Genomic DNA, 21,451 nt, shown 5'->3' on the forward strand with positions numbered 1-21,451 from the left:
AATTGACTTAAGTCATTCCATTGGTCATTGTAAAAGTAATAATAGCTGGTCTATTGTTGTTGTTGTTGTTGTTATTATTATTATTATTATCATTATTATTATTATAAATAATAATAATAATAATAACAATAATAAAACAAATTATAGGAAATATAATAATAATAATAATAATTAAAAAAATTTAAATAATGATAATTTAAAAACAGGCCTAAATCAACTAACATCAAATACTGGGCTTCTACCATTATTTTGTTCATAGTAATATCGATGGGCCTTCATGATTATTTTATTAACAAGAATGTGTGTGCGTGTGTGTGTGTGTGTGTGTGTGTGTGTGTGTGTGTGTGTGTGTGTGTGTGAGAGAGAGAGAGAGTGTGTGTGTGTGTGTGTGTGTGTGTGTGAAGTCATCAACGTCTAAATGCTCAATCTAACTTTTTAACCCCAACTCAATCATATTTATTCATTAGTACACGAGCTCTCAAAATCTACATGTAACTCTTCTTCCTAATCCAGCTCCGTCTCATTAAACTTTCTTCCTCCGTGTCCTGATTCCTCATCCGGACACTCAGGAGAATATCGTCGACAGCCACATATAGTCAGAAGTCACATGAATCTGCGCACAGGTATTTATTTGATGGCTAATTGTAGTGGCTTTGATGGTTGTGCACTTTGTTAAAAGACAACAAAAAGGTGAACAAGTTGGGATGCAGGCTTGTGACACGACAAGCTGACCTCGTGAGGTCAACCCAGACAGAGGGGAGCTCCTGCCGTCCAATCGCAGAGCTCCTCCGGTCTCCGAACGTCCGGGTCTTTGGCCAATCCGGAGGCGCAGCACGGAGTCAGAGGGGACAGCGACCGCAGATAAAATATTCGCCTGCCATCCATCCTCTCAAACCACCGCCCAGCCCTCGCAGGACCGTCCGCAGACCTGCGTTTGCCATTTTTTTTTTCTTCTTCTTCACTTTCTCACCTGAGCTCCCGCCCGCCACTGGGTAGCAGCCAGTCCCCCTGACGGTCTCTGGTGTCTGATCGTCGGGGCAACCTGTTACTCGAGGAGGCTGCATCGCGTCTGTAGAGAAGGCGACATATCGCAACTAACCCCCCCCCCCCCTCCCCCCCAAAAAAAGAAAGAAAGAAAGAAAAAAAAGAGGTCGCTTCGTCGGACAACAGCGACGAGCGGAGGCAGCACCGTCCACAGTTACCTGACAGAGTCAGGGACCATGACCGCGCTCGCAGGAGGTTTGCCGAGGATGATGAGGCCGACCCCTCACCAGAACTACCCGCGGGGCGGATACTCCCTGGAAGGTAAGGGGACCCGCCACCAGTTGCTGCTCAGAGTTCCAACATTTTAAAACTTCTTAGAAAAACTTCAGCAAAGTTATGAAAGTCGGCCTCGGACATGATGCAAACTGAAATATTAGCACTTTTCACATGTCAGCTCACATTATGAATCTCATTGTGTCAACAGAAGCTCGCAGGGTAAAGTTGACTGTTCCCATTTTTTTTTTTTTAATAAAGCATATTTATATATTTATATGATTCCATATGCGCCCTATCCTCACATTTGAATATTATGATGCTTCGGATTTTCATATATATTTTTTTCCTCGTTCTTCTTTTTGGGGAACAATGAGGATTTGTTTTTTCAAAAGTTTTACATATAATACCTGTGAGATTATTTAGACATGTTTCCAGGCCTTTACTTTCCACTTTGGTTTGTGCTGCAATTTAGCTGGGGGGGGGGATAATATATAATGGCAAGAATTTGCATCTATATTTTAAAAGACACATTGTTTAGTCTACGAGGATACGAGGATGGATTCTAACTAAACCTCATGCACTGTGTCCAGTCTCCACTCCGCTGGGACAGGGTCGGGTCAACCAGCTCGGCGGGGTCTTCATCAACGGCAGACCCCTGCCCAACCACATCCGCCACAAAATCGTGGAGATGGCTCATCACGGCGTCCGGCCGTGCGTCATCTCCCGTCAGCTGCGGGTGTCCCACGGCTGCGTCTCCAAGATCCTCTGCCGGTACCAGGAGACGGGCTCCATCAGGCCGGGGGCCATCGGAGGCAGCAAGCCCAAGGTAAGAGACGAACTTCTCCTTTCTCCTTGTTTTGTGTGGAGGCAAATCAAGCAGTTCCTAAAACAAGCCATGCAGTTACTGTATGCTTTAAAATGCAGCTCATATACGTGTCCACTTCGTTTGGAAAGGGGATCGCTTCATTTGTTTGGCTGCGAAACTCTTAAATGATGATGTGTTTGTGGTCGTTCATGAAAACTAAACAGAGCTTAGTAAAAAGCTGCGTAAAGTTCAACTGTGGAGGAGCTTTTGGAACAAATAATAAACAGTTTTGTTGGATTGTCGCCTTCTCTACAACGAAATTAATGGTAAAAATGAATAAAAGTTGATGGAGTGTGACTTGACTCTGCTTGTTGCCCGGCAACATGTATTAATTGTGTTGCATTTGCAAAACTCTAAATCTTAAAAAAACATGCAGCAAATAATTAAACTTGTTTCTGTCTCGCCTCATGTTGATCTGAATAATTATTATATTTTGTGATAAACCGTCTCCTCTTCTCTTTCTCCTCTTACCAAAGCAAACCGCTACTCCAGAGGTGGACAAGAAGATCGAGGAGTACAAGACAGAGAACCCGGGCATGTTCAGCTGGGAGATCCGAGACAAGTTACTGAAAGACGGGATCTGCGACAGGAACAACGTCCCCTCAGGTTGGAGAAAGCTGTGGATGTTAATGGCTCATTTAAAAATATATATCATTGTAAATACATTTGGACAAATAAGAAAATGCTCCCTCTAATTTACGTTCATATGACAATATTTGTTTGGACATTTTTAAGCCTTTAGCAAGTAGCACTTTTTTTTAATATGCTTAATTTGTTTTCATCCACAAAAAAAAAGAAGAAAAAAAGTCACCAACCTCGGTCTGTTTAAACCTTCCCTTCTCTCAGTGAGCGCCATCAGTCGCATCATGCGCTCCAGGTTCGGCGGAGTCGGGGACGATGACGATGACGACGATGTGGTGATGAAGAGGGAGATGCAGGAGAACGAACCGAGGACGAAACACAGCATCGATGGCATCCTGGGCGACAGATGTAAGTCCGCCATTTATGATCTTTACCTCGCTGTGTGACTCCCACAAAAATAAAAGAAAAAATAGAAAGAGAAAAAAAATAGAAAAAGAAAAAGAATATCAAGGTTCTGAAAGGTTCTATGCTATATATTCCCTGGGCTGGTTGTGTTGTCAATAATAATAACAACAATGATGATAATAATAATAATAATAATAATAATAATAATAATAATAATAATAATAATAATAATAATAATGTCAGGTGGTCCGTGAAATTGCCAAGAATTAAAGTCTCAGATATTTAACAAATGTCAGGAGACTTTAAAGTGGATAATCAAACATTTGTTCAACTTTCAAGCTTGAGAAAGTTTCTTATTTATTTAATTTTTTTCACACTCAATCGGACACTTGTGGCCGAACTTCGGGGGACAAAGCGGGGAGAGTCCATTGAGACTCGCGCCTCAGTTTGACGCGCACAAAAGCCAAACTCCAGTGAGCGGCTCAGCGAGTGTACAAAAAAAAAAGAAAGAAAAAGACGCCAGGGCCTTTCAAAATAGGAAAAGAAAGGGAGAGAAAACTGCGCAGACAAAAGGCGCGGAGAAGACATTATGAACCCGCAATGAGCGATGAATTATTCAGGGACACCAATAGGCCCAGTGCGACTTGCGTTTATAGAATCCCCCCCCACCCACCCCCCCAAAAAAGTGCCAATCCGGGAGCTTTCCACGCTGTTTACAGTTTGTATTCAGGGGGTAAAAATGCCCAGACTGTAGGCAAACACCTGTTGATTTACGATCTGCCGCGGGGGCCGATTTGCCGCAAACGGAAAAGGTTGCTGTTGTTGGAGACTCAGTGAAAATCTATACAGTTAATTATTGATGAAAACACCTCTTGGAAATGCCGATGTGTTCTTTTGGCGACGGCGCGTAATGGACGCGCACGGATTTGGGCATTTGTCGTGGTTCTGTTGGGATTTGAGTCTGATGCTCGGTGTTAAGAGACGACATAACTTTACACCTGGAGAGAAATAAAATAAACACGGCGTTAACGCATTTTCGCGTGCTGCCAGCAAGTTGCTCGTGATCTTTTTTCTTCTTCTTCTTCTTTTCCACCCGAAATCTGTTAAATTCACACCAGGCCTTGCGTAATCAAATTGAACGGTGCCGTTCCCTTCTTTTGCGCACGGAGCTTTTGACTCAGTCTTTGCGCAGCGAGCATGACGCCTCCAGCCACTGGGCGCAGGGGAGAACCCCTCTCACCACTAGATTAAATCCGAACCTTTTATTTCTCTCCACTTTCATCTCAGACAAAAGTCCGCCCCTTTCCTTTCCGCCCAGGGCGCACACATTCATGCAGTATCTGTGGGCACTTCCCTCTCCCTCTCCCTGGCAAGACCCCCCCCCCCCCCCCCCCCAAGAAACCTCATCTCTGCACCAAATAAATAAATACGTGAAAAGATAATTTCAGCGATTTGAATTGGAAATGATCTGATCAACAAATGGGGATGAAAAAGTTTTGGATGCACCCTTGTTATTGAATTCATTTGATTCACTGGTTGAAAACGTTTTAGTTTAGACTGAAGGGAGTGTGTTGGATACAGCTCACATTAATGAAGTGAGGGGGATTTTATATTTTTAAACTTTGACTAACACTTTTAGGCTAATGTGATTTTTTTATAAAGAGAACATATGACATTAGTAGTTTTAAATCAAATATGTGACCTCCGACATATACGAATAGCGCCATAAGACACTTTCCCCAAGCTGATGCACAGAAGAAGCACTCTTTCATTCCTGTGTCTCTTTGTGGAAGTTGTTGTTGTTTTTCACTTCATTAGAATGTGAAAAGGCTGGTTCGGGGACCGGGAGAGTGTCTTCTGGCCAAATATTGATTAAGTAGGTGTTTGCAGAGGCTATTGTTGTGGCGGAGAGAGGGCCTGTTGCTCTCTGCCCCTTTCTCCTCTACCACCATTGTTGGCTTCCCTTAAGTGCTCAGATCAAAGCTGACTCATTTAGATTTATTTGTCTGGGAAAAGCACTGCCGAGGGTTTGTGGGATAACGTACACTGGGCAGCCGCAGGCCTGCGCGGCATCAGCAAGTGGCTGGAATATTGTGGGAAAGGGACGTTTGCTGGGATGAATCTGGTGCAAAGTTGTTACATCTCCTTTAACTGTTGAGTCATGTGGACTGAATTTACGCCAGAGTTACGCAGCCTAAACATCGTGCAGTGGTTCAGCTGTGTTTGGAAAAAAGAAAAATCAAATTTTTTCATAATACACAAGTGTTTGCAGCTCAGTGTATCTTTGGTATTTAATTTAAATCAGAAGACCAAATAATCCACTGCTGCCAAGAATATGTTCCTCAGTCCCATGAGTGGGACTGAATTAATTGATAGCATCCTTAAATCTATTTAGTACTGTTAGCACTTTAGCCTCATTTAACTAATTAAAGTAACCAAAGTCTTAAAAGAGGAGTAGCCACTCTCACAGGATCAATTTATGGCGGCGGGGGTGAGAGGGAGAAAGAAGGAGAAGGGAAAAAAAAAAAGAAAGCTCAGAAATACAAACAGTCAAAGGGATAACTTTTCTTTAAAGGGAATCCTGCGGTGCCAAATTGAATGAGCCCAGTTCTTTCAAACCTGCCATGGTGAACGCAGTCAACATGTAATAATTGGTTTCATTGAGGTGCATTCCAACAATCTGCTGCCATTCTCCTGCTCCTATTGTCCGGGGGCAGGCAAATAGCCAGAGGGACAGGAGGAATCAAGTGCTGACAAAACATGAAAGATTTAGCTGCTTTTGTCAGAGGAGCTGAGTAGGACTTTGTTTGTGTAAATAAACTGGGTTAGTGGCTCCCTGTGACTTTGGCATGGATTTAGAGAGAGAGAGGAATATTGGGAGCGTAAGGAGAGCAGAAAGATCATATTTGTGCTCTTAGAGTTTAGAGCAGTACGTAATGTATACATTCAGAAATGAACCTTGGCGGCAAAGTTTCCCCGTGTTGCTGCCACAGCTGAGCCATCTAATCCAATTTGAAGGTTTTATAACCTGTACCCTCATGAGGCAAATATGAATATAAACGGATACCTTTCTCTCGCACACACACACAGAGAGAGAGAGAGAGAGAGAGAGAGAGAGAGCAGAGAGCGACTGAGCAGTGACGAGCAATGACCCGCAACTGTAAACAGAGGAGATAGACGTCGATTTTCCAGAACTAGTGTGCTTGTTAGGGATCCAGGCATTTCCACGGTGAATGAGTGAAAGATTGGAGGGTTAGGGGAGACGGGGTCGGCTCGTCGCAGCAGACAGAAGGCCTCAAGCCAAGGAATGTCTGCCACAGCCTTATTTCCATTTTCCTCTCAGGACTGGATAATGGATAGATTTATATTGGTTATTAGAACTCTGTTTCCCTGTGTTAATACTTTTTGTAATGCAAGTTTAACCAATTGCAATGCTATTAATACATAATATCCTTTTTTTTTGTGATGTTGTTGATCTATAGATGGATTGCTAGATAGATGCATCCCAAATATAAATAGTCAACATTCAGTGTTGGTATAATTCTCAACGCTCCCACCCCCCCCAAAAAAAATAAAATAAAAAAAATCCACACAAGCTGATCTGCAACTGAATGCAGACTCTATGCTTCATTAAAGCCTCTTTCTCTGTTGGCACCCACATTGTGATCCTCCAATATTAATTCAAAGGACAATTAATGAATGCAGGCCAACTTTGAAGTAATGGGCTGAGGTCCTGCCCTGAGCCGGCCCCTTGGCGCTGATGTACTCTCCACATTCTCCCCACTAACCCCAGAGACACTGTGAAGTGACTGAAAGAGAAGCAGTGAGCAATGGAAGGTCAAGGAGAGGAGCCCCAGCAGAAAAAGAGCTCTCTATTTCCTTGGAAGTATTAGCCAAGCAAAACTCTGTGATGGGGAGGATAAAGGAGTGTGAAGAGAAAAGGGGTCGGGGGCGAGGGGACTCTGCAAAGAGGAGCACAATGGGATAGTTAATTGAGTAAAGCCAGACAGCGTTGTCAATCACTTAACTTTGTTTAGCCTCAGTTTTTGTGGAGCTGTTTCATCCAGCACATTGCACATTATGGACATGCCAGCACAACTCTGTTGCTGTTTTGATTAATGTCCCTTTTCCCTCTCTGAACAAAGAAAATCACACCAAAAAAGACAGAACACAACTTCAGGATTTAAGGATGTTTTATATATATATATATATATATATATATATATATATATATATATATATATATATATATATATATGAATATTTGTTCAGAGTTACAGCATTTGTGGGCATTTGTCCAAACACATGCTGCAGCCGAAGTTGAAAATGTGCACAAATGTGCAAAGCTCGTGAAACCAAAAGCGATACACAAGTTACGAGTGTTAAAACAAAACAAAAAAGCCCAACAGCATGGAATGGAATGATGGTTTCCCCCTCTCTGCTGAGTGTCTGTGAAGTTTTGTTGAGGGGGTCAGCGGTGAGGCCGTTTTCACTGCAGCGTTGCGCAGGAGCTGTGAAGAGGTCAGGGGCTAACCTGGGGTCACTTCACTGTTAAAACTATCAGGCCCCAGGAAAAGGAGGTTACGATAATGTTTGCGAAAGGATGAGGAGTCTTTAATGATGGGACGTCACACAAAGGAACCAATGTTGATTCTTTCATGAACTTTCATTTTAACAGTGTTGTAGACTTAATGAGAGAGTACCGTTGTCCTGGAGGAGCAGACGGGGGTATGGTTGGCGGTCTGAGGTGGAACTCTGCTGGTTAGTGTCCGTTTTGACTGGAACGTGTGGCCCACCGGCCTGTTGCTGCGGCCCTGCGTGGGCTCTGTGCAGTAGCTTTGTCCCTGCCCCGAGGGTGGACATGCCACCGTGAAACTGTCACCTAACTGCACCACAGTGGAACTAAATAATAACTACCCCACACTGGGGCACACATAATAGCCGCACAGGGCCATTTGTGGCTTTTTTGTCACTTTCGCCAATATTAGACAGAGATACATCTCCAGGCGTCATATCGCCAGCTACCTCTTTGTCCGTTAAGTGCCAACCTCCTGCGCTTATTCACTCCATTTTTTTCTGCCCATCACATCATCATCTCCCTCTCTCATTCTCTCTATCTGAACCCCCCCCCCCCCATCCTTTCCCAGGCAGCTGAGGGTTCCTGGGGGCTTTTTAGCAAGTCAAGTGAGCAGCCCACTCACTCCCATTTTTTCCCCTTCAACTGTTAACCCCAGCTGAGCCCATAAGCTGTCAGTTAACTATTCTTTTCCTCCAGTGCATCTGCTCGCCCTGGCTCTATGTGTCGTGCCACTATTTTATTCAGTGGCCCGCTCGCACTGTGCTCCGTGGCCTGAAAGGGCCAGATCTACTTCCCTGGGCAAATAACTAGTTCATTTGTCTCTTCTGCCCTTTGTTTTGTGTTGCGAACACATGTCACCAGCTCAATTACCTTCTCTATTAACAGCCTCTGGAGGAAGGGCTAGCCAGCCCCTACCAAGACAAGACTATAAACTGCCCCATATGCTGCACTTCTCTGTCTCTTTTCGCACTGTGGCTGCCAACGCCTTCTTCTCTTTATTCTTTCTCTTCCACTTTACAATCAATTTACAGTATTTTGATTCTGAGAACACCTTTTCCCACCTCTCTTTATGCCATTTCAGGCTGTGTGTGTGACTTTATATGCACATGTGCGCATATACATGGGTATGTGTGCGCATGTGCATGTCTCTTCCTATTAGCATCTCTTGAACGGGTGGGAGGAAGATGAATGCTTGGCAAGGCGAGTCCTGGCCAACGTAGTCGTGGCCGTAAACAAGAGCAGTCTTTATTCTCGCAGTTGGAATCCTCATTTTTTTGGGAGGGGGGGGGGTCTGTTAGAGGCACTTCTGCTGCAGGTGAAGCTAATGAAACTGGACGTCCAACCAGTTCACATCTGTGACCCTCTGGAGTTTATCTTCCCTACCTGTCAGTCTCTTCTCTTGATCGATAAATGGTTCTGTTGGCCTCGAGTGGTGGGTCTGTGGCCTTATCTGCTCCTCCCTGAGCGTCTGTGGTGTTTTGTGTGCAGGCGTCTGTGGTGTTTGTGTGCAGGTTTGTGTGCAAACACCTGTAAATGTAACTTGTTGAATTTTATTTGAGTCTCTGATCAGTGAAAGGAACCTGCAGAAAACAATTGTTGAATGCTGGACTATACCCTATTGGTGAATAAATGATCCATTCCAATATGGTATAACCTACATCTTACTTTGTTTTTAAACTTCTGTTTTATGGATAATTCTGCAGTGGCTCCAGTTTCCCGCTTGAGGGATAATAATCTATCTTTCGGTTAAGATTCTTGTCAGAGCCACGGCCAAACTGTGAGCGGCAATGGAGTAGTTGCAGCTCCCCAGCGCTTTAGCTGCAGCGTAAAATTTGATTTGGGTGTTTAAGTGAGGAGGTCGAGGCCTCCCTTTGTGTGTTTGGTATCCTCTTCTGCTGCTTGCAGCGGGAAATGTGTGGGAACAAGCTTGTCTCTGCATCGGCGTGCCTCAAAACGGATCCACAGCAGCGTAAGAGCCTCAGTGGAACATGTCAAAGATGTGGATGCAGCGACGGGTGAGCACAGAGAAAGAGAGGAGAGAAGTGAATGCATGAGATGGAATGGACAGGTCCCACTATTGAGGATGACCAGCACCCCCACTCTCCTTAGCATGGCACCCCACACCCCTTTTCCCACCATCTTCTTCAGGTGCCTTCAGCCTCCGATCTCCTCTTCGTGTCAACCCCTACAACTCCCCCATCCCCCAACTTTGTGCCCCTCAGGCCGTGGAGGGAGGGGATGAAGGGGTGCTCCCCTGCTGTGCCCCTCCACAGCCCCCAGTAGCCCTTCTCCGGACCCCTTTGTGCCCCCCCCCCCCTTCTCCCTCCCATCCTTCATTCCCCCACTCATCCCCTGGCCCTACAGCCCCCATCTCACCCTACAGCCCCCCTCCCACTCCCCTGCTGGGCAGGTGACAGGCCCCTGAATGCGGGCCCGGGCGTCCCTGATGGCTCCTACAGATGGAGCGTGGTAATTCGTCCAATAGAGTCCTGGCCCTGCCACAGGCTTTCCCCTGCTAAGATACAAAGGCTTGGCCATATCATTTCTAAAAAAGAAAAGAAAAAAGAAAACCAACAAAGAGTGGGAGAGGAAGAGTGCAAAAGAGAAAACGCAAGCCAGAGGATGACAAAAGCAACACTGTCATTTGCCATTAAGGCAGAGTCTGTGACGGAGTGTTTTCTCTGTAGTTACTAATAATAAACACAGGGAGAGAAAAAGAGAGGGAAAGACAGAAATAAAGGGGGCAAAGGAGGAGAGATCCACCCCCACCCTGCAGTTAACATGAGTTACAGTGCCAATGGGGAGCTTTCTCCTCGCAGGAGTTTTATGAGCTCTCCTTCCCTCCCTCAGGAATCTTTTCGTTTCTGTGCCGTCATTGGTTCTTCTTTCTTTTTCCTTCCTTTCTCTGTTGTAGCATCATTAAAACAGCAATGACACCACGTGTTTCTTAACTCACTGTTTCTCCAAGTCTTGTCCTTCAGTGTTGATTATGTGCCGGTTAATGGAAATGACGAATGCAAACAAAACACGTTTTATTTTTTTAATGCTGTGTCGCCCTCACTTTATGATAAAATTGTCTCTGTCTGGTCTCAGGCCACATCCTTACCTAAACAAACCACACCCCGGAACTCATGGTGCACATTCCAAGGTTTTTTGAGCATCCTCCCCATTAGCCTTTATGCCAGTGTGGCACCCTCAGTCTAACTGTAATAAAGAGGTCTTCTCAGCATCATAATGTGTGCCGGCAGTCCAGAGCGCAGTTGCATTCCCAGGGACCAAATCCGTGTGTAATGCCTGGTCAAACACACACTGGCAACCAGCACAAACATTTCCTGCTTGGCTCCGGAGGCTCCAGAGGCAAGGGGAGATCCCTGCTACCCCCCTCCATGTCTGACTTGGCACTTTTTAATTAAATCTCTAAATCTACAGGGCCGAGGGAGATTGAGCAGTCTGGGGAAACAGACGGGCTTATGTCCTCTGCTGAGGCCTTTCTGTTGCTTACACCTGTCCCTCTGCTTTAGGGCTCCCATATTTCCTTTCCGTCAGAGTAGGTGTTTGCTGCATAGTCTGAGCGTCGAAAAGGTGCAGTGAACCCTCTCCATTAGGTTGAAGAGGTCTCTCTGGGCTGGATTTGGGAGTGGATTCCAACTCTTTCTGCCCTTGTGTCCATCTGTGTTTGACACTTTGTCATAGGCCGCTTTTATTGAGTGAAAGCCCACATCCCAGACGCAGCAGATGCATGTTTGTGAGTATGCGTATGACGGAGAAAGAGATGGGGGATTGCAGACATGTAATGGCAGACAATAGCAGGCTGTCACGCTACTTGTGGCGCCTAATCATTATTTAATAGATGGGTAACCTCCCCCTGAAATGCAGCAATAGTCCTCTGTTTCTAGTCTGAAGCCTTCATTGACTTCCTTCTTCTGCTGAATTAGATCCCAATAGCTGTCTCCCAGTTACCCAGTCGCTCTCTTCTACCCTCAACTGAACAAACAGATTAAGAAGCACCTGCAAAAAGGCTGCCTGCTCTCCACTATGGGACCCTACTGGCATAGTGCACAGCATGGCTAAGACTGGGAGAGACACTGTGTCCCAGGGAAATAGACGCCCCGGAGGGATCTGGTCCTCTTTAATCCATGTTCAAGCAGCTTCTGGCTTTTGATCCCCTCGGGAACTACTGAGGAGTTTAGGGGAGCAGGGGAACACAATCTAAGGTGGCTCTGTACCATGTGTTGAACTCAGCACAATCTATTGTCCCGGCTCTGGCTATTGTAGCTCAACTTAGTGTTTCATTCGTTCTCAGTTGGACTCCTCTGAATGTTGGAGTAACAGTCTGTCTTGTGCCTCTGTGTTTTTGCAATCTCAGCCAGTCACTCAGACGAGGGCTCCGACGTGGATTCAGAGCCGGGACTGCCCCTGAAGAGAAAGCAGCGTCGCAGTCGGACAACCTTCACCGCGGAGCAGCTGGAGGAGCTGGAGAGGGCCTTTGAACGCACACACTACCCGGACATCTACACACGGGAGGAGCTGGCTCAGCGGGCCAAACTGACGGAGGCTCGAGTTCAGGTTGGACACATGCACTCACACGCGCACTCTTCAACCTCAACCATAAGCCCCCCCCCGGCAGAGCAATGTGTCGATCTGTCACAGATATGTGTCATGTGGGCGTTAAATTGCCCGGGGATGTTGCCACAAATTCTTTACAACCATAAGACATGCCCTCCTCGCTTTCCAACAACCCTTGACCCCGCCCCCCCCCCCCTACCCTGCACATACAGACACAGACAAACACAGATACACTGCGCCCACTGTGTATGAAGGCAGCTTCTTATTTATGCCAGACTCTGCAAAAAGGGCTGTGAAAAGATCTCAAAATAGATGGCTCATTTAGATAGTGCACTAATATAGGCTTTAATAGTTCTATCTGCCCTCCGGCATTATCTGAACCCTGTGACTTGCAGTAGCACACAAAGATGTAATGTCTGTGGTTTCACTGCACGATCCAGATGTTAAGATCTCTATCAGTTCAGTGGCCTTTAATAGGTCAGAGAGGCCTCACGCATACACATGCATGCATATACATTTGCATGGACCAAGCACACTGACAAATAAAGAAGAGTATAGTACATGCAGTGTGCATTTTAAGTTTGTCTGTTTGGGTTAGCAGATATATAATACACTTTTGTCTCTGTTGTCCTCTCAGGTGTGGTTCAGCAATAGAAGAGCCCGGTGGAGGAAGCAAGCCGGAGCCAATCAGCTGATGGCTTTTAACCACCTCATCCCCAGTGGTTTCCCTCCGTCTGCTATGTCAGGCCTGCAGCCCTATCAGCTGTCCGACAGCCCCTACCCTCCTACCATAACTCAAGGTGGGTTCCGCTGAACACACCCAAATAAACTTTAGATTCATACAACAGCAGCAACTTTTTTTTTTCTTGATTCAACAACATGGGATTTAAAGTAGAATGTTTGATCCTCCGCAGCATCCGAGCAGCCCAGCACGGTCCACCGACCGCAGCCGCTGCCGCCCACCTCCGTGCACCAGAGTGGGCTCAGCTCGTCAGCAGGCTCTCAGGATGCAAGCTCTGCGTACTGCCTGTCTTCTGGACGTCATGGTTTTTCAGGATACTCAGACGGCTTTGCGGCGCCTGGGCACACCAACGGCGTAAACCCCGCCATCAGCAACAGCCTCTCGCCACAGGTTCGTCTATATATATGTCATGGATATAGACATGTATAAAATCTTTTAAAATATATGTTTGCATACATTGACGTATATGTATACACAATAAATTATGTCTCAAACAAATACACACACAACGCAAATAGGACATACCAGGAAAAAACAGGAGGCCTTTAGTTATACGTGCCACGTAGGAAATTCACCAAATTGAGGTTACACACAAACACACTCCTCTCTGTGACCTCGGTGGTGTCATTGCAGTGACATTGATGAAATCTTGTTAGGCCGAAAAACACGGTCGCTTTTCATTTTTGTTTATTCTGATGGGTTATTTGATGAATTCAAAATGTGGCGGACGTCAGTCGTTGGCGAGGCAGAGAGGACCAGACATGAGGAGGGATGTATGGATGTCGAATGATGACACAAATCAAAACTGAAAAGACAATTATGGTCGATTACACAGTCATCAGTGTCCATCAGTGGCTCCCTACCGGCCCAGAAGATGGACTAACAGGCGTAAAACGAGCTTTTAACCGCCACAAAGGGTGGCCAGGCCCACATGCAATGCATGCTGGGTACTAATTCCCATGAGAGAGAATCTCAGACTCCTGTCAGGCACAGATAAAAAACTGCCTCGGGCAGGTATGTTACTATGTGAATGCCTGAGGATGTATATGTGTTGGGGAAAAAAACACAGAGAGGAGCTTTGTTGTGGCTGCCAGGGCGCGTGGTCAGAGAGGGGAAGGTGGCACCATTGTGGCTGAAGGTATAATTGACTGCTTTGATATATGAGCTGCAGTTACTGACAAGAATGTGTTTTCTGCTCCTCAAGAACTCGCCGTGTTTACTTTAAAACATTATAATTTATGGATTTTTATTTTCATTGGACCGATAAAAGTACAGGGAGAAAAGGGAGAGTGAATATGGCATACAGCACGAGTAAAGGATGGTTTTTAATATCAGCCAACTTATTGAGGTAAATACTCTGCAGAAGCATAACTGGATGCAGTGCTGCTGGTGGATGCCCTCCTGTAACCGAGTGTATGGCTGCGGTTCACATACCCACAGGGTCACAGAGTGACTTTAACTCTAATAAAGAGGCCAAAGGTGCCGTGGCCTCGTGGATGGTTTCCGCATTAACCTTAGCGGGCAGCTCCGTACAGAATGGAACTCTCGTCTTGCACGGGGAAGGGGCGCGCCTGGAATGTTTTCTCCGTCTGGATTTGCAATCACAGAACGTTCCAGTGTGTTAATTGATTGCTATGAAGTAATCTTTCCTCTCATAACAAAGTGTGTAATTTATGCAAATGACTCACTTTGTTGGCTAATTTGTTTTAATTCACATATTTATTGCAGCTGTTTGAATGTATATTGCAATGCGGTTTTCTCCATTTCAGATGGACATAGGATTAATTTCCTGTTAGTAACTTAATAAGGGAGAAGAAATGAGAACTGATCAAATCCTACGATATAGTTAGTTATGTAAATGAAGATCTCTTTGCCCCTAAACAACTTTACAGCTTTAGTTTCCTTGAGTAGCTGCATAGGTTTGTCTTTTTTTCTATTCAATCCTCCCGAGAATTATCTGGTTATCTGAACTCCACATTTGTCTATAAAAGCTACTCCACCCTATCTACTTTTCTGTATCCATCAGGAGATTCATTTCACTCCAGATATGGTCACATTAGAGTGGCATTGATTTTTGATATGGATAAGGTTTACTTGAGATAGGTGATATTCTTCTCTGAGCAGTTAGCTCTGCTTTCAAAACAACAGGCAGGCCGGTGGTTTCCCCGTGCTGCTGAGTGTCTCGGGCGTCTCGCTGCTGATCTGGTGCATACCAAAGCAATCCTTTCTCACCAAGGAAGCGAGCGGTCGGGATTTGCACCCCCCTGAGACCTAATCCCCGGAACAACCTCAAAACAGACACACCATCGGGTAAACTGCTGCTGTTTCAGTTGCAGACAGAAAAGTGCACGAGCTCGTAGATCAGACACAGATACCAGGACACAGGCATGCACATGCACACATGCCACTCAAGCGAAAGTTTGCCCTTGTGCGCAGAAACATAAACATACATGTTGGATTTTGTGATGATATGACCAAACAGCAACGAATTGAATTATTGAACGATTGAATTTGCAGCCTCTTTTTTTTCTCCGAGGCCTTGTGCAGATTCAGGGTGAATGAATGTGCAGGGAATCTATGCACCTGCATGCATAAAAATGAAGACATTCTATATTTCATAATAGTGTGCATGAGGCTGTGTATATTCTCTGCAGCAAGGGAAAATGAAAAAGAAAAGGATTTATTGCTGGGCCCTACTGCGGTTTAGCAGACGTGTGAGGTCAGATAACTCTGACACAACAACTGTAAATTATTTACTTTAAAGACACCTGAGGTTTTGTGGTTGTAAATGCACGTGCGTGCGTGCGTGCGTGTGTGTGTGTGTGTGTGTGTGTGTGTGTGTGTGTGTGTGTGTGTGTGTGTGTGTGTGTGTGTGTGTGTGTGTGTGTGTGTGTGTGTGTGTGTGTGTGTGTGTGTGTGTGTGTGTGTGTGTGTGTGTGTGTGTGTGTGTGTGTGTGTGCGCGCCAGCCAGTCTTAAGTTGAGAAATCCTTTCGTTTTACATTACTTAGTGTTATTTGTCCTTCGATCTTTTTTTCCAGTTTACTTTTCTTTACAGGTTATTTCGTTATATGCAGCGTATTTTCTTGGATTTAGCTCTGTTTTCTCGAACATGGACTGTGATTCATGCTTACTTCATTTTTTTGGTGACTTTTTCATGCCTTTGCTTCTCACGCAAACCTACGTGCAGCTGTTCACAATGTATCACTGATACTCTTACACCCCTGACTTAAGAAGAAAAAAGGGAAACTACCACACACACACACACACACACACACACACACACACACACATTACATACACTATTCCACACAGTGGAGAAGTGGCACTCTGTCACATACACAAACACACCTTACCTCTAATTCCCACATACCTTTTGGCCCTTTGGCCTCTTTAGCCTGACCTCAGAAGGACACTGTGATTTTAGGCCAACAACAACAGAAGCATTACTCCGAGGAAATGAATATTAATCAATATTTTCATGCTCTGCTTCAAACACACCACCTTCTCGAAAAAACTTTTGTATCCGTTCCAGTTGTAAAAAAAAATATAGAAGATTCATTGCAATGTAAAATAAAAGAGAACATATCCTCTCCTCTTCAATCTAATTCCATAGATATGTCAGGATAACACTAATGGAAACCATAGGATTGATCTTTTTATTCACCCAGAAGAGAAACCACGTGTGAGGGAAGTCCGTAATAATGTATTTCTGACAACAAACAAGGAGAGAGCCTACTCCTTATTGCACCTTAGGGGAGTGGAAAAGCTGATCTAGTGGTCAAAAATGGAATACATTTAATTTTCAAATTCACTTTGTGGTCGGTTTAAGAGTGGAACCAGTGAATTCAATGCAATTAAGTTCTAACCGTCCATTTTTCTCCATCTCTTCCCTCAGGTGATGGGCCTATTGAACCCAGGTGGAGTGCCACACCAGTCCCAGGGCGACTTTGCCCTCTCCCCGCTGACCGGAGGCCTGGAGCCGAACGGCGGCATGGCTGCCAGCTGTCATGGCTCCCAGCGCCTGGAGACTCTACCAGGCCTGACCAGTATGCCCACCCTTCCTAGCACCCAGTCTTACTGCCCACCTTCCTACACCTCCCCAGCCTACGCCATGGACCACCATCCATCCTACCAGTATGGACAGTACAGTCAGAGCAAGGTACGTTTCCACGCTAACCTGATGCTGGTGTTTAAGGATTTTAATTTTCTAGATCTGAATGTGAATTACACATAATTGATTCGCGGTTATGTCCTCCTGTAGCCCCTGCTCTGCTTGAGCTACTTTGGTTAGATTTTCTGACTCGCAACTCACGTTAATTGCACAGACCCTTTCTGATGAGCGAGCGTCTCAAATCACCCAGGGCTGTGCTGAAATTACATGTATGTTAGAGAGCGCTAGTGGCCAGGTTACCTCCGTTTACATTACCATCATTGGACTATCCACGTACCCCAGTGCAGAGGCACATCCATGCAGGTCCTATCCCAACACACACATTTTCACTCTCTGTCCTTTCGTGACCCCGTATGATGAGCTTGCCCATCAAACCCTTAGTGTACCTCACCTAGCCATGTAATGACCCCTGTGTAACAAAGATAGCTGCCCAAATTAAAGGAACCACTTCCCAAAGCATGTTTGACAGGAGGAGGGGGGGGGGGGGAGAGGGGGCTTGTTGGTCGGGGCGGCGTGTTGTTGGGGCTGATCTTAGGTACACCACCACATCAGTGGCAACATCTTGATGTCATTAATTTAGCCGGTCCTGGGAGAGACCAGGTTGTGTGTGTGTGTGTGTGTGTGTGTGTGTGTGTGTGTGTGTGTGTGTGTGTGGGGGTGTGTGTGTGTGGGGGTGTGTGTGTGTGTGTGTGTGTGTGTGTGTGTGTGTGTGTGTGTGTGTGTGTGTGTGTGTGTGTGTGTGTGTGTGTGTGTGTGTGTGTGTGTGTGTGTGAGTGTGTAGGTGTGTGTCTGTAGGTGTGTGTCTAAGGGGAGGGTGAAGGGCTCTTTAACAGGGGGGCGATTATGGCCCTTGGCAGGCCAGGATTAGAACCATGTGTCCCACTGGAGGTCAGATTTAGAGTTGTTATTGATCAGTGGAGCAGAGCTGAGCAGAGGTTCAGGCGAAGGCTCAGTCTCTAGTTTTACCAACCACATAAAGTTCAAAGAAATGTCTCGGGAGATTACCCCGAGCTCTTCACCTGTTTTTATGAGTTTTATCATTTAACCTCGAACCCCATTTTCCATCCTCACCTGCTCTGACCTGCTCCTGTCATCCACAGTCCTTCCCGACCAACATCACACCTGTCATTTGACTTCAAGATTCACACATTTTGCCATGTTAACCATCAGAGGATCTTAACAGTTCAAACGGAATCTTTTTAACCGTCTTTCTGTCTTTCCTTGTCTTCCTCAGGTGCCTTTCATTATATGAAGCCCCCGAACATGGCCTGAGCAGGAAGGAGGCTTCTCCTGGCTAGTCTGACATTCATCTCCAGAGAACACCCCCCTCACTCACTGCCTTTGCCAATCCTTTCCAGCCCCGAGGACAGCAAGAGAGAAGTTGGGTGGGTACGAGGGTTGAAGTGTTCTCCTTCAGCAAGGAAGGAAACCAATTGAGATGGAGGTTAAGTGACGGCGATGGAGGGGGTGGACTGGAATAATTAGGACCAAAGGCGCAGCATCTCCTGTTACCGGGCACTCGCTTTGCTTATGCGTCACGTCATGCTCCAAGGACCCGGCATGGTTTGTTGTCCACGCTGAAGGATAAAAAAAGAAGAGGTTTGGGGAGAGGGAAGTAAATACGTTCAAGATTCTGTATTTGGTTATTGTAATAAATGGCAGAGATGCAAGTTGAGGCGGACTTTGCAAGCCCCCTGTGCTTCTGGGGCCAACTCCACAGGGAATCGAGGGGTGGATTCTTATGGCTGATGGTAATCAAAAGGCTGGATGGTGATAACGTGTTGTGGTCAGCCACAATGTTCTCCTAAGGATCTCTTCATTACAATTTCTTCGGGTGATGATATTAACTGTACATCGATACGATTCTTTCATTGGACTACAGCAGGAAAAACCAACAGGAGGCCGTGAATGGAGGCCGTGTGGAGTCAGAATGAAACCACTGCAACCCAAAGAAAGTGCAATACATTCATACCTCATGTAATGTAAATTAACACAGATCAAATGTCTCTGATTTTATCCTCAAAATACATGCTCTCTCTTCTTATTGTCATTGGTTTTTGGGTTTGCGTGCATTGATCAATCAGGGGAAATCATCAAGCAATGAAAAACAGCAAATATAGTTGTGGTGTCACCAAGCCAAAAAAAAATTCTCTGCCAGTGAATACATTATTCAGTTTGACAGTTTTTTTTTTGCATGTAAATTAGTTTTCATCAGGAACTTGCGAACATTAGTTCCATTTCTTATTTATTTAGCATTCAAATGTTATGTCTCGTATAAGTGCTTAAGTGAGTCTTACACAGTTTTCATTATTCATGTTCTTTCTTTTTGCATAATTTCCATTTACATCCATTTAAAAGTGATTTTGTTGTAAGACGTTTTGTGTACAGTGCAGCACTATTTACTATTTATAATAAAGTATCTAAAATGAACAAGGTTGTGAAGTTTGAGAAAGTGTCATTTATGGGATACGAGGGCTACGGTGAGCAACAACTTGGGTCATGTCCCCAGTTTACACCCTGCAATTAAAAACATACACACGGAAGGTATTATACAAACATATTTATACCTATTGTATAACATACATATACATACATACAACAATATATTTATTGTAAATTTGACTATATTAAGTTCATTTTAGCTCTAAGAATTCTGATATTTTGAAATTTTAATTTACAGAATTTATAACACAACAGGAAACTGGGTTAATTAAAATGAAATGAATAAAAAATTGAACTGTAAATTTGAGGCCTTCGAGATAGATGCAGTTTTGCAATCTGAGCGCTTTTTAAAATATTTCTTTCTTTCGCTCTTTAAAAAAACCAGCAATTTTAGCATAGTGCCAAATACCAAGTGTCTGCGAGCCGTGCACCTCATGCACACTGCTGCAGCACTAAATCATAAATATATCCCCTTTTATAAACACTCCTTTAGGACAAATTCCTGCTCCCTGGGGGCTCCTTCACACCCCTTAATGACTAAAGCAGAGCCGTTGTAAATGATATAAGCACAGCGGCCCACAGACACACTTGGACATCGGTCACTGACATGATCGCACAGGGTTCAAAGGGGTTTCGGCTCCCACTGCCAAACAGAAACGAAAACACTGCTCACCCAGTTGGCAGACTCCTCAAAAGGTTACATATATCAGCAGTGCATTTTTTTTTCTTCTGTCACTCCCTGTTTTTTCGTCTGGAGGTTTAGGGATCAGGTATGCAGCTGTCCATGTCATTCGTGCTGTCTGGTGCAAATACACCAAACATGGTTTTTTTGTGTGTGTGTGTAGTTATGTTGTGTTTGATATTTTTTCATGTTCATGTATCTGCGTGTAAGCGCATTTGTTTGCCTGTCTGCGCTCAGTTTGTGTGTCGACAAGCACAACCAAGATCACATTTCACTATTTTCTTTGCTCTCAACAAACTTTTTTTTTTTTAACAAGTGCTCAACTTGTAAGACACAATCAGTGAAAAAGCCAAAGGGGTTGCTTTGGAGCGGAGTGTCAGTCAAGCAGCAACACACTGGAGACAACTTAACCTCTGACCCCACCACTCTTTGAAATGAGTTGACTACTTGACCGGAGCTGACAACAATCCAAGCGTCTCTGCAGCTTCCAAGCCCCAGAATTGAAAGTGAAGGCACAAAGAGGACGGGCAGGAAGACAAAAAAAAGTTGCAGATATAGCGGAAAAAGAGTCAAAAGGCAGGTTTAGGATATATTTTGAGCAGGAATGTCCTGGGAGATAGACATGACAAACAATTTGGTACAAATCATTCTCAAAAAAGATCTGAAAGTTGTGCTTTTATGATGCTTTGGCTGCATCCAACAGGACTGAAAAGGAATGGGCTTTATCTCGGTATAACCACCTTATCAAGTCTCTTTAAGAGTGGGTGTATGACTCACAGCGTGCCTTTCCTAAAGTGGTGAGTGCCTGCCTCGCACACTTTCCATCTGTAGTCCACTCTCAGTTGCCCTGGTCCCTTTACTATCTGTTTTCATTTGCTACTTCTTTGATTTTCTGCTCAGTCTCTCTTCTTTCCATTTTGATATGAAAGGCACGAACCGGACCCTCCTGCTTTCTCTGCTCTCCAGATGCCAGCAGATTCTGGAGGACACCGGTATCGACATCAATGGGCACCAGATCAACGCAACCGTTTCCAACAGCACAGTGAGTCCCCTGTCCAGCAGCAGTCCAGTATCCACCGTCTCCAGCTCCAGGGGGACGTATGACAACGCTTACTTCTACATTCTGTTTGTCATGATCTTCTACTCTGTCATTGCC

At 45.0% G+C, this 21,451-nt stretch overlaps 1 protein-coding gene across 1 annotated transcript; it reads left to right on the forward strand.

The window, feature by feature from the left end:
• The first annotated feature begins 423 nt into the window (after positions 1–423).
• Positions 424–19,601, forward strand: pax3a (paired box 3a). The gene is made up of 9 exons (XM_035635629.2): positions 424–1,305; positions 1,851–2,086; positions 2,602–2,731; positions 2,972–3,115; positions 12,058–12,257; positions 12,895–13,057; positions 13,172–13,389; positions 16,896–17,159; positions 18,406–19,601. Exons 1-9 carry the CDS (start codon positions 1,221–1,223, stop codon positions 18,421–18,423), a joined length of 1,458 nt encoding a protein of 485 aa, XP_035491522.2. The 5' UTR covers positions 424–1,220; the 3' UTR covers positions 18,424–19,601.
• Positions 19,602–21,451: the final 1,850 nt, after the last annotated feature.

The sequence above is a fragment of the Scophthalmus maximus genome, chromosome 5, assembly GCF_022379125.1.
Source record: "Scophthalmus maximus strain ysfricsl-2021 chromosome 5, ASM2237912v1, whole genome shotgun sequence".
Classification (NCBI taxonomy): domain Eukaryota; kingdom Metazoa; phylum Chordata; class Actinopteri; order Pleuronectiformes; family Scophthalmidae; genus Scophthalmus; species Scophthalmus maximus.